A 23,909-nucleotide genomic window follows, 5' to 3' on the forward strand; every position below is an offset into this window, starting at 1 on the left:
CACCTCCTATTAAGGGAGCATTTACAACCATACTTGTCTAATGAGCAACTGTGGGATTATGAGATTAGACTTTTAGCTGGATTCTGAAGTATTTGATAAGATTGACTAGTTCGCCTCTATTTTTCTCAAAAGAAAAAAAAAAGTAAGCTAAGACTTTGTAAGTGACAGGTTTAAACTTCCCTCTGAATTTGGTCACCCTGTTTATGTCAAGCAATTTCTACAGGGGTTGTAACCAAGGTTCAACTGGAAGATATTTGAATTAAAAAGTATTAATAAGTATTAAGGTATGGTCTGTTTTTGCATTAAAAGCCCAGTTAGCCAGTGACAGATCAAATGCCTCACTACCGAATGGCCACAGAGACCTTGGCATTGATATCCAACATGACCCAGATCCAAATGTACTATCGTAATTGATAATATATTTAGTATTGATTTATCAGCTGGAATAGAAACAGCCGCAAAGTACATTATTTAGAAAGGAAATAGAAAATTACATACTTGATAACATGAAACCCCGCCTTCGGAATGTGATTAATCCCTCCAATTGGAGCATGACAGTCAATACAAAAGCTCTGTTCCATCGGCCTGCCACACTAGGAGAAACACAAATGTGCCCCCAGATCAGTTTGGACAAATCCCGAAGTATGAGCATATACTTACCACAGAAGGTACTAGATGCCACTAGGATTGCTTCCTTCGGTGTATGCATACGTCAGGTGGGGCTGCAGGAGCCCTGGGAGACAGGGCAGGCACTCCATGGCAACTGTGCTGTGTGTGTGTGTTAGTCGCTCTGTCTTGTCCATCTCTTTGAGACCCCATGGACTATACCCACCGGGCTCCTCTGTCCAGGGGACTCTCCAGGCAAGAATACTGAAGTGGGTTGCCATTTCCTTCTTCAGCCAACTATGTTGTGTGTGGGCAAATATAGACGTTTTTTAAAAATAGAGGCTATTAAGTTTTATTCCCAGTCACTTTATAGATAAATATATAAAACTCAATCTTTTATTTTCACATTCATCACTGTTTTCCATTCATTCTCCTACGAGTTTAATGCTTCATTATCTAACACCAGGAATACTACAGTAGCTTCCAAACTGATTTCCTTAAATGGCATTTCCTTAATAGCATTCCTTAATGCCATTTAGAATTTTTCATTTTTAAACAATGTCATCATATGATTTACTACTTCCAAAGGTTCATTTTTCAAAATCAGATTGTGTGCTACTATAAATACACTAATAGTCTATAACAAACCAAACCAGTCTCAGATTCCTGGACCACAGAATTTCAGTACTGGGAGCAGTCTTAGGAAGAATCTATTTTAATCCCATTTTATGGACAATGAAGTGAGAAGCTCAGAAATATACGGTGCGAAGCATGTCTCAGGTTTATCCTCCATGCTGCTTATTTACTGTATTAAATAACATTTGTCTCTTTCAATTCAATAGCCTGTTCTGAGCAGGTAGAGATGACACTATGAATGGCCCTGGCTAGATGCTTTGGGATTCAGAGATGAACAATACAGCCATCTTCCCCTCACAGGCTTACAAGGCGCGCATCTCCTTTTCCTATCCTTCGGTGTCTAGACCCTATCTCCTTGCTGGGCAAGTAATCCAGCCTACAGTCGAGTCAACACCTTGTCATCACATAAAGACCTGAGTCACTGACTCCGTACTGCAGTGGCCAGGGAGGACTGCCAGCATGGTTCCAGCCCTGCAGTTTTGTCTTGCAGGGGACCTTGAGCAACATCTGGAGGCAGTTTTATCTGTCACACTGTGCGAGACAGGACACTACTGCCATCTGGTGAGTTGAGGCCAGGAATGCTTGTAAACCTGCAAGAATGCCCAGGCCAACCCCACAATAAGGCCTTATGTCCACAGGGCTGAGGTCAAGAAACCCAGGCTGGAAAACCTTCATACCATTTGGAGGTTTAGTCAGAATACCTAGTGAAAGTGAAAGTCACTCAGCCATGTCTGACTCTTTGCAACCCCATGGACTGCACCAGAATACTGCAGTGGGTAGCACTTCCCTTCTCCGGGGGATGTTTCCAACCCAGGGATCAAAGCCATGTCTCCTGCATTGCAGGCAGATTCTTCACCAGCTGAGCCACAAGGGAAGCCCAAGAATACTGGAGAGGGTAGCCTATCCCTTCTCCAGTGGAGCTTCTTGACCCAGGAAATGAACTGGGGTCTCCTGCATTGCAGGTGGATTCTTTACCAACTGAGCTGAGGGAAGCCCCATAGAACAGCTGTCAAAACGAGTCTGTGTTCTCCCCAAAGGTCCAGTCTCTCATTATCCTCCTCCCTTATGGGCCCCCTCCTCGGACCTGGAGGAGGAACACACATTCTGAACCCCCACAAACCCTATCCCAAATACCAAGACTCACCTCTCCTACAGCGCACATGTGACCATTGGGACATCCTGTTGAAAGAACAGGACACATGTTGGCTGGTGAGGCTTTGCCTAATGACCCACCATTAAACAGGAAACCTGACTCCCTGCTTTCTGGTCTAACCAAATAATGACGTGGACTTGATGTCCTGAGCATGTTACCAGAAATCTTAAACTCTGCTGGTTTACTAATAGATGTTTGACACATACCAGGAGCTCAACTTGTATCAGTGAAAAATAGGGTCTGCATTTAATTTCACAAAGCAAAGAGAAACCAGATTACAGGCTCATACCAGGGGTTATTTTTGGAGGCAAAATGGATAGTATTTTATACCCTCCTATTTATTCTCTTTGACTTTTTTTTTTTCTTTTTGCTGTGAGCAGGTTTAATAACAACTTTTAAAACTACTTTTAAAAGATTATCTACTCAAGACAATGGCAAAATTTACATCAGGTCATGGGTTATATTATTTCCTCCCTCAGTCCTATATTTCTAAAAGAACTATCTTTGGATCAAAACCTTGGCTGTATTGTGAGCTAGCCCTAGACTGAGCTTCTGATGTGGTTCCCAGTGTCCCCTTCTCCCCCAAAGGGCATATTCCAGGAAACAGAAGTGCATCTGAGAGGACCCTTTCCCTGGGACTACGAAAAAGAATGATCTGGATCATCCACAGCCAGCAGGTACCAATTCCCGCAAACTGTTTGTGTTCTGCAAAGGCACCCATGGCAGGAGGAGGCAGGCACCTTGGACCCTTCAGGCACAAACCCATGTACCCCAATTCTATACCAATGTTTCCTGTAGTTTTAGGTTGCTATTCAGAGCTCAGGAGTGGGATTCCACCACAGGCCAGCACTTACTGTACCAGGAGACTCCTTCCAGACCCTTCCAATTCCTAGCTTGAGCCAGCAAATCTTCAGGCATCGTTGGAAGAAAGGCATTCTGAAAAGCCAAAAAAGCAGAGCTGGCTTTAGCTTAGTGAACACATCGATTCACTGTCGCTGCTCAGCAAGAGGCCTTGAGTAAGAACGTGACCTTGGTTTTCTTTCTTCTCGACCCCAAAAGCTCTCTATGAAGAACACAGAACAGCTCTCTATGAAATGACAAAGGGCAAGGCAAGTTTTTCACCATGACTGTGGACTAAAGCATCAAGTGAGAAAGAGGACGATGGCAAACCGACAAGATAAACAGGTTCAACGGTTTCTGAGGTACCGGCTGGGTCTCTCAAGTTTTCCCTGTGAATGCAGAAGAAATCATATCCCAGTCTTACCACCATGAGGTGTGGGAAGAAGGCCAAATTCTTCAGGGGTCCTAAGACTTGGCTTTGTCCACAGAGAAGGACGGTTGCAGCATGAACAGCCATTTCTATTACTGTCCCTTCCAGGTTGCTGACCCCAGGACCTGTCCTCAGCAGGGGTAGTTCATTGTTCACAAGGGATATTGCAAAAGGTCTGATATCAGGAGACAAGGTCTTGCTTTTCTCAATGAATTTCTCCATAGCCTCACATTGCTGACAGGAAAGAAATTAAAATACATCAAATAAAAATATTATATGAAAAAAAAAATTATATGAACAGCAGAAGAAAAACCAAAGGTTTTCTCTTATGTTAGTCATGCCTTTTGATCCCAAGAACTTATCAAATATCTCCTTAAGAGGAGTTCTCTGGTGGTCCAGTGTTAGGACTGCCACTTCCACTGCCGAGGACCCGAGGGCCAATCCCTAGTTGGGGAACTGAGATCCCTCAAGACACAGGGTGCAGCCATAAATAAATAAATAAACAAATAGAGTTAGTTGCATTAAAAGACTTTTAAATCAAGGTTAAAATGGCTAAATGATTACTTCCTGAAGGGGAATTATCCAGAGACATCTCCTCTACAAACACAGAAACCACATATGCAAGCACTAGTTTTGATCATTCTGTTTTGGAAAAGATTATTGTATGTCCTTTTTTAAGACAACTTTATTTTTATTTATTTATTTTAAATTTATCCGGCTTCAGTGGGTTTTAGTTGTGGCATGTGGGATCTAGTTCCCTGACCAGGGATTGAACCCAGGCCCCCTGCATTGGGAGTGCAGAGTCTTAGCCACTAGATCACCAGGGAAGCCCATAAATTATTGTTTTGACTTTAGTTTTAACTGTTACTCTAAAAGCTTTGGGTGAAACAGAAAGTAGTTCCTCTTCATAAGAATGCTGAAAACCTCCATCCAAGATTTTTAAAAATTATGGGCATAATTGGTGTTCATGACTTTCTTTTTAATTAAATATTTATTTATTTATTTGGTTGCATCCAGTCTTAGTTGTGATATGTGGGATCTATTTCCCTCACCAGAGATTAAACCTGGGCCCCCTGCATCATGAGCACGGAATCTTAGCCAGTGGACCATCAGGGCAGTCCCGGTGTTTGTGAATTTTACCTTTATTCAAAAAGTCCCTTCAAATCGTAAGACTATGAACACAGCCCTGGAGGCTGATACTCACCTGTGGCTTAGGATGGAGGTCTGCATTGTCTGATCTGTACAAAGTGGTGACCTCTCTAAAAAGTGCTAACAGTAGGTAGACAGCCTTTTGAGTTGCGGAGCTCCTACAGTCCTGAAAAAGCAAGGACATCAAGTGAGACTTTTAAAAGTTATACAGATATAGCTCAGGGCCAGAATCTCATGTGATCTGTATGTGAATAAAGAATGAGATCAGTACTAAAGCCTTGGAGAGGATGAGGGAGCCTTTCCTAATACCATAGGCACCTGGAACCCTGCACCTCAGGACCATCTTCCAGAAAACAACTCTTCAAAAACATTCTCATATTAAATGCAATGTATATTTATTAAACAGCTTAGAGCAGAAGTAACAGGGATCACTATCTGTTCTCTTTCTGACTACACCCCTGGTCCCTTTAGGGAACTTTTGCTGAACTAAGATATTTATTCCTCTTTTTCCAGCAAAGCGCCAAGGTAAATAAGGACTCGGAAAGAAAATAAGAACGTAACAATTTAAAGATTGTATTTTTAGAAGCCTGCATCTATTAAAATAAACACGTGCATGTGTCTCTATGGGAATTATGAGGTTTTGCTTCCCGTGTCATCGTATCTCAGAGCAGAGGAATCCTGGAGGAAGTGGCTTTTCAGCAGGGTCTCAAAGAAAATAATGGACCTAAATAAATCAGAAAGGAGCTGCTGGTGTCCTCTCACAAACCCAGCAACCCAAATCAACCGCTGCCACTCCCCTGTTTGCCAGGCGAGCTCACGAGGCCATGGACACAGGACTTCCAAGGCAGCATGTCACCCTGTGGGGTGTCTCCCATTGCATCATTTGATCCTAACGAGACAAGACTTAGGCTATGAGGGGCCACTGTGTACACAGAGCAGCCGCCAGTCTGGCCTACCTCCAGAGCTGTCTCAACAGCCAGGGGCTTGGATTCCAGAAGGGCTTTTCCCACTGCATCTCGGACAGCCTTGTAGTCGTTCCCATGCACCAGATACCGATCCATCTGGCCTGGACGATCCCTCTGCAACCCCAAGAACACAGGGGTTAACCACGGTGGGTACAGTGTGCGAAATATTGAGCAAAGAACCTTCTTGATAGGGAAAGGAACCAGGCAATCACTGAAGGTGTAAGGGCAGTTGAACCAGGTTTCCAGGGTAGACTGAGGCATGACAGCTCACTGCTGTTTGGGAAGCACCTCCTCCTCAGTGGATGAAGAGTGGGTGGAAATCTAGGGGAGGTGATACTGTAGCTACTTGCCATATGAACTCAGAGTAGAGCACCAAAGACTTACGAGTCAGGCCTAAGTTCCAGGTGGGAGGAAAAATAAGCAGGATTTTTAGTGCCATTTTTGTAACCTCAGGACAGTGAAAATTCATTCATTTCTGGGCTCTAGGAAAGGACAACTTAGTAGTCCTGAAGCCAAAATGACTGCAACTCTGTCATCCTTAGTCCTTCCCTGTCTTCCCTGCTGAAGATAAGGGCTTATTTTACAGGATGAATGACTTTTAATTTGCTGAAGGCCGAAGCCACAGAATCATTCTTTTGCTTTTCCTGCGTTGAATTCAATCAGAAGTGAATCCTACATAATGCTTTGCAGGTAGATGACAAACCAGAAACAAACACAGACACACCTTTCCCCTAGGCAGATAACTGTGATCACAAGCTGGGTCAACTGAAATCCAGACAGAGGACCAGACCAGACCAGATGCAAGCATTTTCCCGGATGGATGTGGGAGAAAGTCAGGGAGGGATGGAGGAGCAGCAGCCCTCCTCCTGGGGTGGGTGGGACAGGGGAGCTGAGACAGCACTGGGGCTGCCAGACTGCCCTTCTCACCTGCTGTGCGAGGACTTCCTTAGGAAACACCCAGCGGGCCGGATGGCCCTCTTTGGAGAGGCTCTGCACAAACGCCATCCCCTGCTGGCTGGTGAGCTTCCTCACCAGGTACACTCGGTACCAGTCATTCTGGACCCGGGCACAGAAGCGCTTCACCTGCTGCAGGTAGTGATGCTTCTCCTCCGCCATCTCTGCAGAGCCAATGAGAAAGGCCAAGTGATGGCTGAGGGTACTTGTCAGTTAACTCTCTGCAACAGAGGCTAGTAAAAGCTCTGCACCTACCCTTCGGGAATTCACACTGAGAGAACTAATCTAGAAGAAAGGGGACACGGTACAGACCAGTATCATCCTGAGAACCAGCTTCCCACACTTCCTGAACTTCTAAATCATGGGGGCTCCCAGCCTGTGGTCAAGAAAGGTTGGGAAGAAGACCTGCCTGAGCCATCCTGAAGCTCGGCGAGGATCTCAGATGCCTTGTCAAGACAGAGGCGGATGCGGGCCATCTTCTGTAGGTGCTCCACTGAGGCCTCACCAGCAGGCCATCGGCTGTATCCCACTGGCTGGTATGTCGTAAGGAACTGGCCTTCCTCTCGCAGGTATTTCAATTCATCCCTTATGAAGAAAGCATTATTCTTCTCATGTATTGAATCCTAGGGAACATAGAACCAGGAAGAAAGGACATTATTCTTTTTTATTTACAAGACCCCGTCTTTGAAATTTCACCAGTGTGGTCATGGACAGTGTAATAAGGATAAAGAACAGTGTTGTAGGTTTGAGTGGCTATTTTGTGAATCATGAAAAATTAACACCTCTTTTTATTTTTATTTTAGGGAACAGAAGGAGGGAAAAAAATTAAAGGTATAATGAAAAAAAAACTTTTAACTTAATCTAACTTTTCATATGCACTGTAAGATTTTTGGAAGAAACACAAATACAAAGAGAATAAAAATTAGAAGTATTCACAACCTCAGCACCCGCAGAGAGGCATCATCAACTTTGGTGGCATATTCTTCAATGCCTTTTTCCCCCTCATGCACATGTACATAATGCCAACATATGCAATTTCTGAGGACAGAAGTAATGTTTCTGAAACATTTTTCCCCCTAAATGGAGTACAGCATCTGTTCATGTCACCACATAAATTATATTCTGTAAATTTTCAGAAAAACACTATTCCATTGCATAAACCATGTGGTTCTGAGAACCTGCAAAAGAAATGTACTGAGTGATAGTCAGCTTACCTCCAGGCAGTTGCTAAAGAGCATGTACAGTTCGGTTTTATCTTCAGCCAGGAATGGTTTCTTTTCTAACTCGGACAAATAAGTCTGAATATACTCTTTCACGTCACAGAAGCTAGGGAAGGAGAAATATTATATACACCTAGTTAGCTAAGGTCTGGAAACCCATTTTGTCAAAACAAAGGTTTGAAGTATCTATTTGCCTATTATTCATTTCCTGCTTCCTGTATACTTATATATATACATACATACGTAGCTGGGAAGATCCCCTGGAGAACAGAATGGCAACTCACTCCAGGATTCTTGCCTGGAGAAATCCATGCACAGAGGAGCCTGGCAGACTACAGTCCATGGGGTCACAAAGTGTCAGACACTACTGAGCAACTAACACTTCCACTTTCTCACATACATAGATGTGTTTATATAGTTTATAACATGATTTTATGAAGACTATTTTAGCACCAACTTGGAGGAATATAAAATTCCATATTTTAGATGGGCTTCCCAGGTGGTTCAGTGGTAAAGAATCCGCCTGCTAATGCAGGAGACTCGGGTTTGATCCCTGGGTCAGGAAGATCCCCTGGAGGAAGAAATGGCAACCCACTCCAGTATTTTTGCCTGGAGAATCCCATGGACAGAGGAGCCTGGCAGGCTATAGTCCATGGGGTTGCTAAAGAGTCAGACATGACTTAGTGACTATATAATAACAATTTTATACCAGCTGTTCTCAAACTTCTGGCTCCAGGACTCCTTCACAGACTTAAAAATTAATGAGAACCACAAGGAGCTTTTGCTTCTATTGATTATATCTTCTGATATTTACAATAATAGAAATTAAAACTAAGAAAAATTGAAACTATGTATCAATATTCATCATTTAAAATAACCATACTAAACTCATCACATATTAACATAAGTAATATTTAAAAAAATCTTTTCCAAGACAAAATTTCATTAGTTAGAAGGGCATTGTTTTTCAATCCTAGAAATCTTTTTAATGCCTGGCTTAACAGAAGTTCACTGGATTCTCAAATCTGCTTCTGCTTCTAGTTGGTTGCACTATATTATATGAGCAAAATCTGGTCTCATACATTCTGTAGTTGGAAAAGGGAGAAATATTTTAGTAGTCTTTTCAGGTAAATATGGATACTCTCTTTTGATGCTGCACCAAAAATGATAGACAATAATTTCTAAAGGTTAGTTTCAATCTGCAATCTGAAACCTTATCAATGTACTTTTCATAGTTAATTACATTAAAATCAAATGATCTGCCTTGCAATCAGATAGATTTCTTTTTGATCAATGCACAATTCTGTGACATCAAGAACCAGTTACTTCATAAATACTGGTTTGCTGAGCTGTGCAAATTTTGCAAACATTGACACATTTTTATTGTATATTTTACAAAACCTCACATTCATTAATATCACCACCCATGTTATCAAAAAGTGTGTATTAGAAAGCTGACAGGCTCACAGTGGAGGATACAAGTTTTCCAACATTTTATTTTATTGTTTTTTAATTTAGCCATGCTGAGACTTGAAGGATCTTAATTACCTGACCAGGGATTGAACCTGGATCTTCGGCAATGAAAGCATGCAGTCCTAAACGCTGGATCGCCAGGGAATTCCTCCAAACCTTTAAATATCTGCTTATAAGCTTGAATTTTATAATTGGCAACAAAACTCTCAGTTTGTGATAGGCTCACCTCACTTTTTCTCAGGAAAACGCCTGTCAACTAACTGCCCAGGTTTCAGCGTCATTTCTCACTCATTCTTTCAAGTACAAGTGGTATTTCACAAAAAAAGCAGCCAGATCAGGATGTAACTCAAAAACTGCAGGAGTAGTTTTCCTTGAGACAGCCTTGTACCTTGGTGTGCTGCTGGAGGCTTTGGGTGTATCTCTCATTATAATACAACATTACCAGTCATATCCTTAAGAGTGGGGATTTAGTAGAATTAATAATTTTTATAGCTTCATCAAGGACATTACATGAAACTGGCATTTTAAAACAGTACATGTGCATGGTGGTGACAGAAATAATGGCTACTACCAGGGTCTTTCTCATGCTAAGATGCTAGCAGCTTTACCTTTCATCACTTTAGTAACATCAGTACAAACAAGTTGAAAAAGTCAGATGCCATCTTAGTGTTATCTGCAGTCTGGTCAACACTGTCCCATGCATGGGTCCGCCCAGACAGCAAGTGCCTACATTTCCATAAAGTATGTAAGTCCAGTCTGATTCATTCTTAACACACAAAAGTACATGAACCACAAAGAGCAATGACAGAAGCATTTTTCAACCCAGGGAATGAGCATTCATATTTTTAAACTGTGTTTATGTCTCAAGATTTTTATTTCAAAATCAGTTCTGTAAAGTTTACTCTAAATATTCCAGAACAAAGCATTTACCTTTGAGTACAGTTTGTACTCATATTAATGTGTCTATACTTTATGTCAAGAGATATACATGTCAATGACACTTTGCCCTTTCTCTAAGCAAGGAGATTCACATGAATACAGATTTCACACGAATAAATTTTACCAAAATTAATGAAATACAGATTAATTAATTAATTAAAATTATTTACTTACGTACTTAATTAATTAAAAAATTAATGTGAATACAGGATTCACACCAATAAATTTTAGCAAAATTAATGAAAATCACAGAATAGCAAGAGGCTCTTTTCATATCTCAAGGCAACTGTGTCTATATATGCCTTAAGAGCCATTTTCAGGTATAGCAAGAAATGTATTTTAAGAGTATTTTACTTGAAAATCCTGTTTGAGAGGGAGGAGCCAAGATGGCGGAGGAGTAGGACGGGGAGACCACTTTCTCTCCTACAAATTCATCAAAAGAATAACTGAACGCAGAGCAAACTTCGCAAAACAACTTCTGATCGCTAGCTGAGGTCATCAGGCGCCCAGAAAAGCAGCCCATTGTCTTCGAAAGGAGGTAGGACAAAATATAAAAGATAAAAAGTGAGACAAAAGAGCTAAGGACGGAGATCCGTCCCGGGTGCTCTTAGGCGGCATTGCTTGGGGTAGGGTCCGGGCCTGAGTGCCCTGAGGACAATCGGAGGGAGCTTCTGTGAGTTGCCAACATGAACTGTGGGAGACCAGAGGAGAGAGAGTAAATTAACCAGCCCGAACACACTGCCGGCCGTTCGCAGAACAAAGAGACCGAGAGGGTCCAGAGAGGAGCTCGCAAGCTGCGGACCGGCCCAGCCCCGCCGGAGGCAGGAGGCAGGGGGGAGGGGAAGGTCGCGGCGAGACACAGGGCGCAGGCACCCGACCGGCGCGGGCGGGGACTGGGGCTGGGGACGCGGAGGGCAGAAGGCGCGCGCACCCGACTGGCGCCAGCGGAAACTGAGACTGGGTCCGCGGAGGGGAGGGGGCGCGCCACACCTGGGGAGAGTGAGCCCACCAAGCCCCTGGCTGCCTGGACCGCTCTGACGGGGAAGGCACTGAGAGCGGGCGCAGCTTTTCCCTCTGCGCTTTTGTGGAACACCCGAGGGCTGGAACCTCGCGCAGCGCGGGGCGCGCTCCATATAGAACAGCCGGGAGCCTGAGCAGCGCAGAAGGAGAGAGCAGCGTCAGCCCCTCCTGGCAGCCCCAGCCCATCCCCGCGGCGCAAGCCCCGCGGCGCAAGCCCCTCCCCGCAGAGCGACGGAACTAGCTACCTGAATAAGAGTCCACCTCCGCCCGCCTGTGTCAGGGCGGAAATGAGGCTCTGAAGAGACCGGCAAACAGAAGCCAAATAAACAAAGGGAACCGCTTCAGAAGGGACTGGTGCAACAGATTAAAATCCCTCTAGGAAACATTGTCTACACCGGAGGAGCCTGTAGATATCGAGAAGCGTAAGCTGGAACGAGGAGCTATCTGAAACTGAGCCGAACCCACACTGACCGCAACAGCTCCAGAGAAACTCCTAGATATAATTTTACTTTTTTCTCTTTTTATTTTTTCAATTTTTTTTTTCCTTTTTTTCTTTTTTCTTTTTTATTTTTTCTCTTTTATTTTCCTTTAAAATCCCCTATTACTCCCCCATTACTCCTTAACTTTCATTTCCATAGACTTTTACGATTTTTTAATTAGGGGGAAAAAAAAAAAAAAATTTTTTTTTTCTTTTTTTTTTCTTTTTTTTCTTTTTCTTTCTTTTTCTTTCTTTTTTTCTTTCCTTTTTCTCTTCTATTTTCTATTTTTCTTTTTCTCTTATTTCTTTTAAAGTCCTCTAGTACTCCTCTACTACTCCTTAATTTTCATTTTCAATACACTATAACCTTACAAAAAAAAAAAAGAGAGAAGCCCTATTTTTAAACCGAAGATTATTCTCTCCCAATCTTGACTCTCTGTTTTCTACCTCAGAACACCTCTATTTCCTCCTTTCCCCTTCTCTTCCCAATCCAATTCTGTGAATCTTTGTAGGTGACTGGGCTACGGAGAACACTCTGGGAACAGACAGCTGCGTAGATCTGTCTCTCTCCTCTTGAGTCCCCCTTTTTCTCCTCCTGTTCATCTCTATCTCCCTCCTCCCTCTCCTCTTCTTCATGTGACTCTGTGAACCTCTCTGGGTGTCCCTAACGGGGGAGAATCTTTTAGCCATTAACCTAGAAGTTTTCTTATCAGGGCTGCATAGTTGGAGAAGTCCTGAGACTACAGGAAGAATAAAACTGAAACCCAGAGGCAGGAGACTTAAGCCCAAAACCTGAGAACACCAGAAAACTCCTGACTACAAGGAACTTTAAGTAATAAGTGACTGTCCAAAAGCCTCCATACCTACACTGAAACCAACCACCACACAAGAGCCAATAAGTTTTAGAGCAAGACATACCACGCAAATTCTCCAGCAACGCAGGAATATAGCCCTGAACATCAACATACAGGCTGCCCAAGGTCACACCTAACACATAGACCCATCTCAAAACTCATTACTGGGCACTCCATTGCTCTCCAAAGAGTAGAAATCAAGTTCCACGCACCAGAACACTGACGCAAGCTTCCCTAACCAGGAAATCTCGACAAGCCAATCGTCTAACCCTACCCACTGGGTTAATCCTCCACAACAAAAAGGAACCACAGACCTCCAGAATACAGAAAGCCTACTCCAGATACAGCAATCTAAACAAGATGAAAAGGCAAAGAAATACCCAACAGGTAAAGGAACATGAAAAATGCCCACCAAGTCAAACAAAAGAGGAGGAGATAGGGAATCTACCTGAAAAAGAATTTAGAATAATGATAATAAAAATGATCCAAAATCTTGAGAACAAAATGGAGTTACAGATAAATAGCCTGGAAACAAAGATTGAAAAGATTCAAGAACTGTTTAATAAAGACCTAGAAGAAATAAAAAAGAGTCAATCACAAATGAATAATGCAATGAATGAGATCAAAAACACTTTGGAGGGAACCAAGAGTAGAATAACGGAGGCAGAAGATAGGATAAGTGAGGTAGAAGATAAAATGGTGGAAATAAATGAAGCAGAGAGGAAAAAAGAAAAAAGGATCACAAGAAATGAGGACAACCTCAGGGACCTCTGGGACACTGTGAAACGCCCCAACATTCGAATCATAGGAGTTCCAGAAGAAGAAGACAAAAAGAAAGGCCATGAGAAAATACTCGAGGAGATAATAGCTGAAAACTTCCCTAAAATGGGGAAGGAAATAGCCACCCAAGTCCAAGAAACCCAGAGAGTCCCAAACAGGATAAACCCAAGGCGAAACACCCCAAGACACATATTAATCAAATTAACAAAGATCAAACACAAAGAACAAATATTAAAAGCAGCAAGGGAAAAACAACAAATAACACACAAAGGGATTCCCATAAGGATAACAGCTGATCTATCAATAGAAACCCTCCAGGCCAGAAGGGAATGGCAGGACGTACTGAAAGTAATGAAAGAGAATAACCTACAACCTAGATTACTGTATCCAGCAAGGATCTCATTCAGATATGAAGGAGAATTTAAAAGCTTTACAGATAAGCAAAAGCTGAGAGAATTCAGCACCACCAAACCAGCTCTTCAACAAATGCTAAAGCATCTTCACTAGACAGGAAATGCAGAAAGGTTGTATAAACGTGAACCCAAAACAACAAAGTAAATGGCAGCGGGACTACACCTATCAATAATTACCCTAAATGTAAATGGGTTGAATGCCCCAACCAAAAGACAAAGATTGGCTGAATGGATACAAAAACAAGACCCCTATATATGCTGTCTACAAGAGACCCACCTCAAAACAAGAGACACATACAGACTAAAAGTGAAGGGCTGGAAAAAAGTATTTCATGCAAACGGAGACCAAAAGAAAGCAGGAGTCGCAATACTCATATCAGATAAAATAGACTTTCAAATAAAGGAAGTGAAAAGAGACAAAGAAGGACACTACATAATGATCAAAGGATCAATCAAAAAAGAAGATATAACAATTATAAATATATATGCACCCAACATAGGAGCACCGCAATATGTACGGCAAACGCTAACAAGTATGAAAGAGGAAATTAATAGTAACACAATAATAGTGGGAGACTTTAATACCCCACTCACAACTATGGATAAATCAACTAAACAGAAAATTAACAAGGAAACACAAACCTTAAATGACACAATGGACCAGCTAGACCTAATTGATATCTATAGGACATTTCACCCCAAAACAATCAACTTCACCTTTTTCTCAAGTGCACACGGAACTTTCTCCAGAATAGATCACATCCTGGGCCATAAATCTGGTCTTGGAAAATTCAAAAAAATTGAAATCATTCCAGTCATCTTTTCTGACCACAGTGCAGTAAGATTAGATCTCAATTACAGGGAAAAAATTGTTAAAACTTCAAACATATGGAGGCTAAATAACACGCTTCTGAATAACCAACAAATCATAGAAGAAATCAAAAAAGAAATCAAAATATGTATAGAAATGAATGAAAATGAAAACACAACAACCCAAAACCTATGGGACACTGTAAAAGCAGTGCTAAGGGGAAGGTTCATAGCATTACAGGCTTACATCAAGAAACAGGAAAAAAACCAATTAAATAACCTAACTCTACACCTAAAGCAATTAGAGAAGGAAGAAATGAAGAACCCCAGAGTTAGCAGAAGGAAAGAAATCTTAAAAATCAGGGCAGAAATAAATGCAAAAGAAACTAAAGAGACCATAGCAAAAATCAACAAAGCTAAAAGCTGGTTTTTTGAAAAAATAAACAAAATTGACAAACCATTAGCAAGACTCATTAAGAAACAAAGAGAGAAAAACCAAATTAACAAAATTAGAAATGAAAATGGAGAGATCACAACAGACAACACTGAAATACAAAGGATCATAAGAGACTACTACCAGCAGCTCTATGCCAATAAAATGGACAACTTGGATGAAATGGACAAATTCTTAGAAAAGTATAACTTTCCAAAACTGAACCAGGAAGAAATAGAAGATCTTAACAGACCCATCACAAGCAAGGAAATCGAAACTGTCATCAAAAATCTTCCAGCAAACAAAAGCCCAGGACCAGATGGCTTCACAGCTGAATTCTACCAAAAATTTAGAGAAGAGCTAACACCTATCTTACTCAAACTCTTCCAGAAAATTGCAGAAGAAGGTAAGCTTCCAAACTCATTCTATGAGGCCACCATCACCCTAATTCCAAAACCAGACAAAGATGCCACAAAAAAAGAAAACTACAGGCCAATATCACTGATGAACACAGATGCAAAAATCCTTAACAAAATTCTAGCAAACAGAATCCAACAACATATTAAAAAAATCATACACCATGACCAAGTGGGCTTTATCCCAGGAATGCAAGGATTCTTTAATATCCGCAAATCAATCAATGTAATACACCACATTAACAAATTGAAAGATAAAAACCATATGATTATCTCAATAGATGCAGAGAAAGCCTTTGACAAAATTCAACACTCATTTATGATTAAAACTCTCCAAAAAGCAGGAATAGAAGGAACATACCTCAACATAATAAAAGCTATATATGACAAACCCACAGCAAGCATCACCCTCAATGGTGAAAAATTGAAGGCATTTCCCCTGAAATCAGGAACAAGACAAGGGTGCCCACTCTCACCACTACTATTCAACATAGTGTTGGAAGTGCTGGCCACAGCAATCAGAGCAGAAAAAGAAGTAAAAGGAATCCAGATAGGAAAAGAAGAAGTAAAACTCTCACTGCAGATGACATGATCCTCTACATAGAAAACCCTAAAGATTCTACCAGAAAATTACTAGAGCTAATCAATGAATATAGTAAAGTTGCAGGATATAAAATTAACACACAGAAATCCCTTGCATTCCTATATACTAACAATGAAAAAACAGACAGAGAAATTAAGGAAACAATACCATTCACCATTGCAACAAAAAGAATAAAATACTTAGGAGTATATCTACCTAAAGAAACAAAGGACCTATACATAGAAAACTATAAAACACTGATGAAAGAAATCAAAGAGGACACAAACAGATGGAGAAACATACCGTGTTCATGGATTGGAAGAATTAATATTGTCAAAATGGCTATTCTACCCAAAGCAGTCTATAGATTCAATGCAATCCCTATCAAGCTACCAACGGTATTTTTCACAGAACTAGACCAAAGAATTTCACAATTTGTATGGAAATACAAAAAACCTCGAATAGCCAAAGTAATCTTGAGAAAGAAGAATGGAACTGGAGGAATCAACCTGCCTGACTTCAGACTCTACTACAAAGCCACAGTCATCAAGACAGTATGGTACTGGCACAAAGACAGAAATATAGATCAATGGAACAGAATAGAAAGCCCAGAGATAAATCCACGAACCTATGGACACCTTATTTTTGACAAAGGAGGCAAGGATATACAATGGAAAAAAGACAACCTCTTTAACAAGTGGTGCTGGGAAAACTGGTCAACCACTTGTAAAAGAATGAAACTAGAACACTTTCTAACACCATACACAAAAATAAACTCAAAATGGATTAAAGATCTAAATGTAAGACCAGAAACTATAAAACTCCTAGAGGAGAACATAGGCAAAACACTCTCCGACATAAATCACAGCAAGATCCTCTATGACCCACCTCCCAGAATATTGGAAATAAAAGCAAAACTAAACAAATGGGACCTAATGAAACTTAAAAGCTTTTGCACTACAAAGGAAACTATAAGTAAGGTGAAAAGACAGCCCTCAGATTGGGAGAAAATAATAGCAAATGAAGAAACAGACAAAGGATTAATCTCAAAAATATACAAGCAACTCCTGCAGCTCAATTCCAGAAAAATAAATGACCCAATCAAAAAATGGGCCAAAGAACTAAACAGACATTTCTCCAAAGAAGACATACAGATGGCTAACAAACACATGAAAAGATGCTCAACATCACTCATTATTAGAGAAATGCAAATCAAAACCACAATGAGGTACCATTACACGCCAGTCAGGATGGCTGCTATCCAAAAGTCTACAAGCAATAAATGCTGGAGAGGGTGTGGAGAAAAGGGAACCCTCTTACACTGTTGGTGGGAATGCAAACTAGTACAGCCGCTATGGAAAACAGTGTGGAGATTTCTTAAAAAACTGGAAATAGAACTGCCATATGACCCAGCAATCCCACTTCTGGGCATACACACTGAGGAAACCAGATCTGAAAGAGACACGTGCACCCCAATGTTCATTGCAGCACTGTTTATAATAGCCAGGACATGGAAGCAACCTAGATGCCCATCAGCAGATGAATGGATAAGGAAGCTGTGGTACATATACACCATGGAATATTACTCAGCCGTTAAAAAGAATTCATTTGAACCAGTCCTAATGAGATGGATGAAGCTGGAGCCCATTATACAGAGTGAAGTAAGCCAGAAAGATAAAGAACATTACAGCATACTGACACATGTATATGGAATTTAGAAAGGTGATAATGATAACCCTATATGCAGAACAGAAAAAGAGACACAGAAACACAGAACAGACTTTTGAACTTTGTGGGAGAATGTGAGGGTGGGATATTTGAAAAGAACAGCATGTATACTATCTATGGTGAAACAGATCACCAGCCCAGGTGGGATGCACGAGACAAGTGCTCGGGCCTGGTGCACTGGGAAGACCCAGAGGAATCGGGTGGAGAGGGAGGTGGGAGGGGGGATCGGGATTGGGAATACATGTAAATCCATGGCTGATTCATATCAATGTATGACAAAACCCACTGGGAAAAAAAAATAATAATAAAAAAAACAGAAAAAAAAAAAAACAGAAAAAAAAAAAAAAAAGAAAATCCTGTTTGAAAAGGTTATTTCATAAATAATGGGGGGGAGGCACCAAAATAAAATGTCTGTAGACAAGACTGCAGTGGATCCCTGTTTTAAACGTAAATCTAATCTCTATCTTAAGTCATATTTCGGACATTTAAGTCGGAAGTAGTTGTGTCTGTTGGAACTTTTCCTATAGCATCTTGATTTTGCCATCACCTCAAGGTGAACTCTCTCAAGGTAGGACACAGGTTGAGAAACAGAGTATACTCCAAAAGACATCTTCTGAATACAGATCACCTTTCTAAGAATTTTTAAAAATAGCATAATTCGACAAGCCCATTGAGCTGAGGCGCCATATAGGCTTCCCTGTTCATTTATAGAATCAGAGAAACTTAAGAGCAGCAAAACTTACACAACATCAAGTGCAAGGATGTTGAGTGTAGATTCTAAGTTATGGTCCAAAAAAACCACAAAACTTTGTAGCTGTGGAACTGAGATGAGAACTACAGATTCCTGACTCCCGACTTCCAGCACCCACATGTCTCGCAGCACTCTGTGCCCTTCCCCCAAATCTGTCTTCTTCTTCCTAAACACGTGCTTGTGGCCATACTGAACTCATGGCCAGCATGTAATATGCCAAGGATACAACCCATACAGATAAAGGAACCAGGGCGTCTCTTGCTAAAGAAGCTTTCCCAGATACTGAGCTAGCTACCAGTTCTGCAAAGAATGCTTTGCAGCAAAGAAAAAGCCATGAGGAGAAAAAAAAAAAGAAGTCAAGGTGTTTCAGAGGCAACTCCATGTTCATGGTGCTCACCTGTATTTTAAAAGCAGTTTCAATACCACTGAGCGGATCACGGGGGTCTTATCCACGACATCATCAAAAGGAGAAAGAGACTTTGTGTGTTCACGGCATCCTAAAACCAGGAGAAAGGCAGATCATTGTTCACATCAGACATAAAAAGTGAGATGAAGAACTGAATTTTTAACTCTATTGGAAGACAGCCACTCACGTTGGGGAGCCTCTCGAAGGAGCTCCTTCTCCACAAAGAGTAAGGATAGCAGGTCTTTGACCACTTCCTTCTGAGGTGGAGAATTGTCTTTGAAGCACATGGTAGAAACCAGGTCCACGAAGAAACTATTGCACATCTGCCGGAAGCGGGCATGTTTCTCAATGGCCTCCCTTGGGAATGGTTAAAAACCACGGTTAAAAGTCTTATAAACTGTGTTCCAGAATCCCTCCCTATAGAGTGCTTTGAGATTTGGATAGCTTTTTTTTTTTAAATTAAAAGATGCAAGTATCTCCATATATTGATTAGAATCAGTCTCCAAAAACAGACAGTACGTACACTTGGGTCTTTTGAGAAAGACTTCGATCATTTGGACCATCTAGTGATAGCCTTTATATCCTAAGAGTTTCTCAAAGCTCCCATCCACTGGACTTGTCTTGTGCCCCACTTTTAGAAGGCATCAGAAGGGAAGAAAACCACTGCTTGGGCTATTTTAGTGAGTGCCCTGAAGGCACTTAGCCAGACAAGAGTTAGTTTTATCCTCAAATCATAGAACATGGATGGCATTTACACATCAAGAGGATAAGCCAGTTGCATCTAAATTCTTTGGGTACTTGTGATGGCTTTACTTAGTTTACAACTTCCTGGGTTTTTTCCTCTAATTTTTCAATCTCCCTCCTCTGTACACATGCATATCTAAGGGAAAGGATAATTTTCAGACACTAGGTGTTTATAAAGGTACATAAATAATTAGTTGTCTTTGTTAGGACACTTTGCTATGAGGCTTTCTAAGGTCAATAGTATATTTTAAAAATAATTTTATTTATTGTTGGCAGTGTTGGGCATTGCTGTGCAGGCTTTTCCTCTAGTTGGGGTAAGCAGGGGCTACTCTCTAGTTGCACTGTTCAGGCTTCTCATTATGGTAGCTTCTCTAGTTGCGGAGCACAGACTCTAGGGTGCCTGGGCTTCAGTAGTTGCGGTACATGGGCTCCATAGTCGGGGCTCACAGGCTCTAGAGCACAGGCTCAATAACTGTGGTGCACAGGCTTATTTGCTCCGCCACATGTGGGATCTTCTCGGATCAGGGACCGAACCCATGTCTCTAGCATTGGCAGGTGGATTCTTTACCACTGAGCCACCAGGGAAGCCCAATACTTATATTTTTGAATACTGTATTTGCAAAAAAGGAAGAAAAAGGTGGAAGCTTTCTCAAGAGAAAGGCTGTTTTACCTGTGCTCCTGGGACACAGTTGCAGAGTATCTGTCTGGCAGGTCGGTTAAACACAAGGGGCATCCCATGTGCCCTTGGGTGAGGTTAACGTCAATGCAGCGCAGACAGAACACATGGTCACAGGGCAGGCAGACTGGATCCTGTGCGTCTCCCAGGCAGATGGGGCACGGCTGAACCCCAAACCTAGAAGCCAAGAAGGTAGTCAGCTCTAAAGCAGGGAAGTGGGACATGAGAAGCAAAAAAGAAGCTTCTGAATTCTCAAACTTGCGGATCCCTAACCCAAAATCTCACCTGGTGAAACTCTTGCTGACCTGGTCCTTACATTTACGAAGAGTAGTCATCACCGCCATGAAAGGCCTATGGGTCTTCACGTCAGAGTCCTCCAGTAGGCACTGAAGGAGAAAGGCATTGGCAGGAGGGCGGGGGGCAGAGAGGGAGAGCAGAGGTCAGCCAGGCCAGAAAACATGGCGGGCCCTCTGCCACTGGCGGAGCCAGACAGTTACGGCTCTGCTGTCTGCAGTGCAAGGCTTTTTACAATTTTGTTTAGCAATTTCTTTAACTTTGAATGTCCTATGGGACTATGCTGTTTTGGGGAGAAGACCGATATTCTCAGCTTTAGATTTTTCCTTTCTTTCACTTTTTTTTTTAAGGTCTACCCCCTCTTTCCACTATATTTCAAATTATAAATGATAATATAGTGACTATCTGTGTATCCACCAAACTTTAAGTAATCTTGGCATTTTTCTGAATATTTGCTTTATCATTTTCTGAATAACCAAATGTCACAGGTATAGTTTTGACTTCAAGTATATCCCTTTCTACTCCCAGGCCCAGGGAACCACATTCTTAAATTCCCACTTCTACTAGATTTGCACCCATGCATGCATGCATGCATGCAACTCTGTTTTAGGGACATCACACTATACCTAAGCTTGGCAACTTGCATTTTTCATTGATAAACGTAGGTTCAGATCATTCATGTTTACTACTGCATGGTACTTGGTGACAAAGACACTAGTCATCTATTTTCCTGTTAATGAACATTTAGGATGTTCCCAATTTCTTGCAATTACAAACATTTCTGTACCCAACATTCTTCCATGTGTCGGAGTGGAAACAGGAAAATTCCCTAGAGTATATATTTAGAAGTAGAAACACTGTTTCTTAGGAAAGACATATCTTTAATGACATAAGATAGTGAGTTTAATTGGTATGCTTAGTGAATTTTCTGGTTATATATGATGCTTGTTATAGGTGTTTTTAAACATAATATAGATATTATGAATACCCATGACATTATCTGCTCAAGGAAATTTCCTTTCTATTCCTAATTCAGCAAGAGTATCTTTTTACCAAATTATATATTTTATGAAAAGATTTTTTTGTACCTTTTAAAATTATCATTTGCAGTCTATCTTTTTATTTCTTATGTAACTGATGACATTTATAGGCTTTATAACTTTGGGCTATCCTTGAATTCCAGGACTAATCTTACTTGGAAATTATGAGTTTTTAATACCCTGGTAAATTTGATCTGTTGAATAAAATATTCAAAAGTGGCCAAAGGACTTGAATAGACATTTTCCAAAGAAGGTATACAAATGGGCAGTAAGCACACTAAATACTAACTAAACAGTAACTAAAAAAATACTAACATCGCTAGTCACTAGGGAAATACAAATCAAACCACACTGAGTTGGTGCTCTGTGATGACCTAGATGGGTGGGATGAGGGGAGGGGAGCCTCAACAGGGATACATGTATACATATAGCTGATTCATGTTGCTGTATGCAGAAACTAACAAGATTGTAAAGCAATTATACTCCAATTAAAAAAACCCAACACCACAGTGAGATACCACTGCATACCCATTGGGAGGGTTGTTATGTTTAAAATGGAAAATAACAAGTACTAGTAGGGATGTGGAGAAATTGGAGCCCTGGGTCATTGCTGGTGGGAATGTAAAACGGTGTGGCAGTTGTGGGAAACAGTATGGTGAGTCCTCAAAATGCCAAACATGGAATTACCATGTGATCCAGCAATTCTACTCTTAAGTACACACCCAAAAGAATTAAAGTAGTGACTCAAATAGATACTTCTATACCCAGGTTCATAGCGGCATTATTACAATCACCAAAAGGTGGAAACAACCCAAGTGTCCATCATCAGATAGCTGGATAAACAGAATGTGCTCTATCCATACAGTGGAATCTTACTCAGCCTTAAAGAGGAAGGCAATTCTGACACCTGCTACAATGTGGACAAACCTTGAGAACATGAAATATGCTAGTTAAAAAAGGACATGTCAAAGGCTACACAGCAAAGCTGCTGGCAGTGCTTGTGTGAGGTTCCCAGTAGGCAGAGGCTGTTTCCCCTGTTTCCAGAGGCAGTGGCCCTGAGAGGCCATTGATGCTGAAAGGACGGTCACTTTTTCTGCAGGGTATTATCCTGTGTGGCACCAACTTTATAAAGGGTGTCGAGGGGCAGAGACATGGGCCTTCCTGTGCCCTTGGTCCCACCAACAGCACTGTGTTTGGAAGTCCACAAGTCCAGTGGCATTCTCTTACACTGCCGTCTTCCTGATCACGGCAGTGGCAAGCTGCTCCCGCTGTGGGCCAGGCTGCTGGTCTTTCTAGGGCCACTGGAGGCCTGGTTGGAGCCTACCCTTCAGTCCTCCCAAGCAGATTTGCTGCACTGATAGTCCTTTTCCTGCAAGAAACCCTAAATGACATACCTTGACTTACCACTCAGGAGAGGGTAAAAATTAAACCATTAAATGCCGCAAATAGAGCAGCTTATGTGATGAAATCACTTTCCTTACTACAACCAGATAAAACTGTCAGAGCAGAAAGGGAATATACCACCTCGCTGACAGAGGTTGGGTCAAGCTTCAGTTGTGCTTCGTCTTACAAAGAGGCAGACCTCTGCCTGCTAGGCCGAACCTTTGCGCTCACCTTATTCAGCAAGGAGACATAGCCAGTCACCAGCTTGAGCAGCTCAGGAATCTGTCTCTCCGTCTCCAGCAGCACGTGCTCCACAAAGAGCGAGATGGAGAAAATGCGATTCCAGTGGGTTCTGTCAAGAGAGGGGTTCCCTCACTCAGCTCTGACACAAAGCATCTGAGACAGAAGGCAGAGGCGCAGGGAGGTAGTTTCAAGGCACAGGAGTTGAAAGTTAAGGAAAGGAGCAGATCTTAAAGTATTGAAATTAGAGAGAGACTGTTCTCTTATCACTGTGGAATTACGTTAGAAATCCATATCAAAAGATATTTGAAAATAACCCACATATTTTCAAGTGCAATGTGACATTTATTAACAGAGATCTTTGACTTAGCCACTGAAAGCCTCAGTAAAGCTTGAAGACTGAAGAAACACAGAGAGTGATTGCAGAGAAGAAAAGATTTAAATGAGAAATATCAAAGTGAGAAATTAATGTCAAAGATACTTTAAAAACTCCAT

The 23,909-nt window shown here is 41.5% G+C and overlaps 1 protein-coding gene across 1 annotated transcript in view; it reads right to left on the bottom strand.

Moving 5' to 3' along the window:
• Positions 1 to 23,909, bottom strand: part of LOC133057717 (E3 ubiquitin-protein ligase RNF213-like) — a 121,061-nt gene that overhangs the window by 14,420 nt on the left and 82,732 nt on the right. Inside the window, exons 40-53 of the mRNA XM_061144570.1 lie at positions 23,406 to 23,526; positions 20,743 to 20,843; positions 20,452 to 20,634; positions 19,225 to 19,394; positions 19,029 to 19,128; positions 7,948 to 8,059; positions 7,143 to 7,356; positions 6,707 to 6,897; positions 5,771 to 5,893; positions 4,870 to 4,980; positions 3,660 to 3,899; positions 3,250 to 3,331; positions 2,387 to 2,421; positions 499 to 593 (exon numbers count right to left, since the gene is read on the bottom strand). Coding sequence (XP_061000553.1) covers positions 499 to 593; positions 2,387 to 2,421; positions 3,250 to 3,331; positions 3,660 to 3,899; positions 4,870 to 4,980; positions 5,771 to 5,893; positions 6,707 to 6,897; positions 7,143 to 7,356; positions 7,948 to 8,059; positions 19,029 to 19,128; positions 19,225 to 19,394; positions 20,452 to 20,634; positions 20,743 to 20,843; positions 23,406 to 23,526 — 1,878 coding nt within the window. The remainder of the gene's footprint in view (positions 1 to 498; positions 594 to 2,386; positions 2,422 to 3,249; positions 3,332 to 3,659; positions 3,900 to 4,869; positions 4,981 to 5,770; positions 5,894 to 6,706; positions 6,898 to 7,142; positions 7,357 to 7,947; positions 8,060 to 19,028; positions 19,129 to 19,224; positions 19,395 to 20,451; positions 20,635 to 20,742; positions 20,844 to 23,405; positions 23,527 to 23,909) is intronic.

This window comes from Dama dama, chromosome 5, assembly GCF_033118175.1.
Source record: "Dama dama isolate Ldn47 chromosome 5, ASM3311817v1, whole genome shotgun sequence".
In the NCBI taxonomy this organism is placed as follows: Eukaryota; Metazoa; Chordata; class Mammalia; order Artiodactyla; family Cervidae; genus Dama; species Dama dama.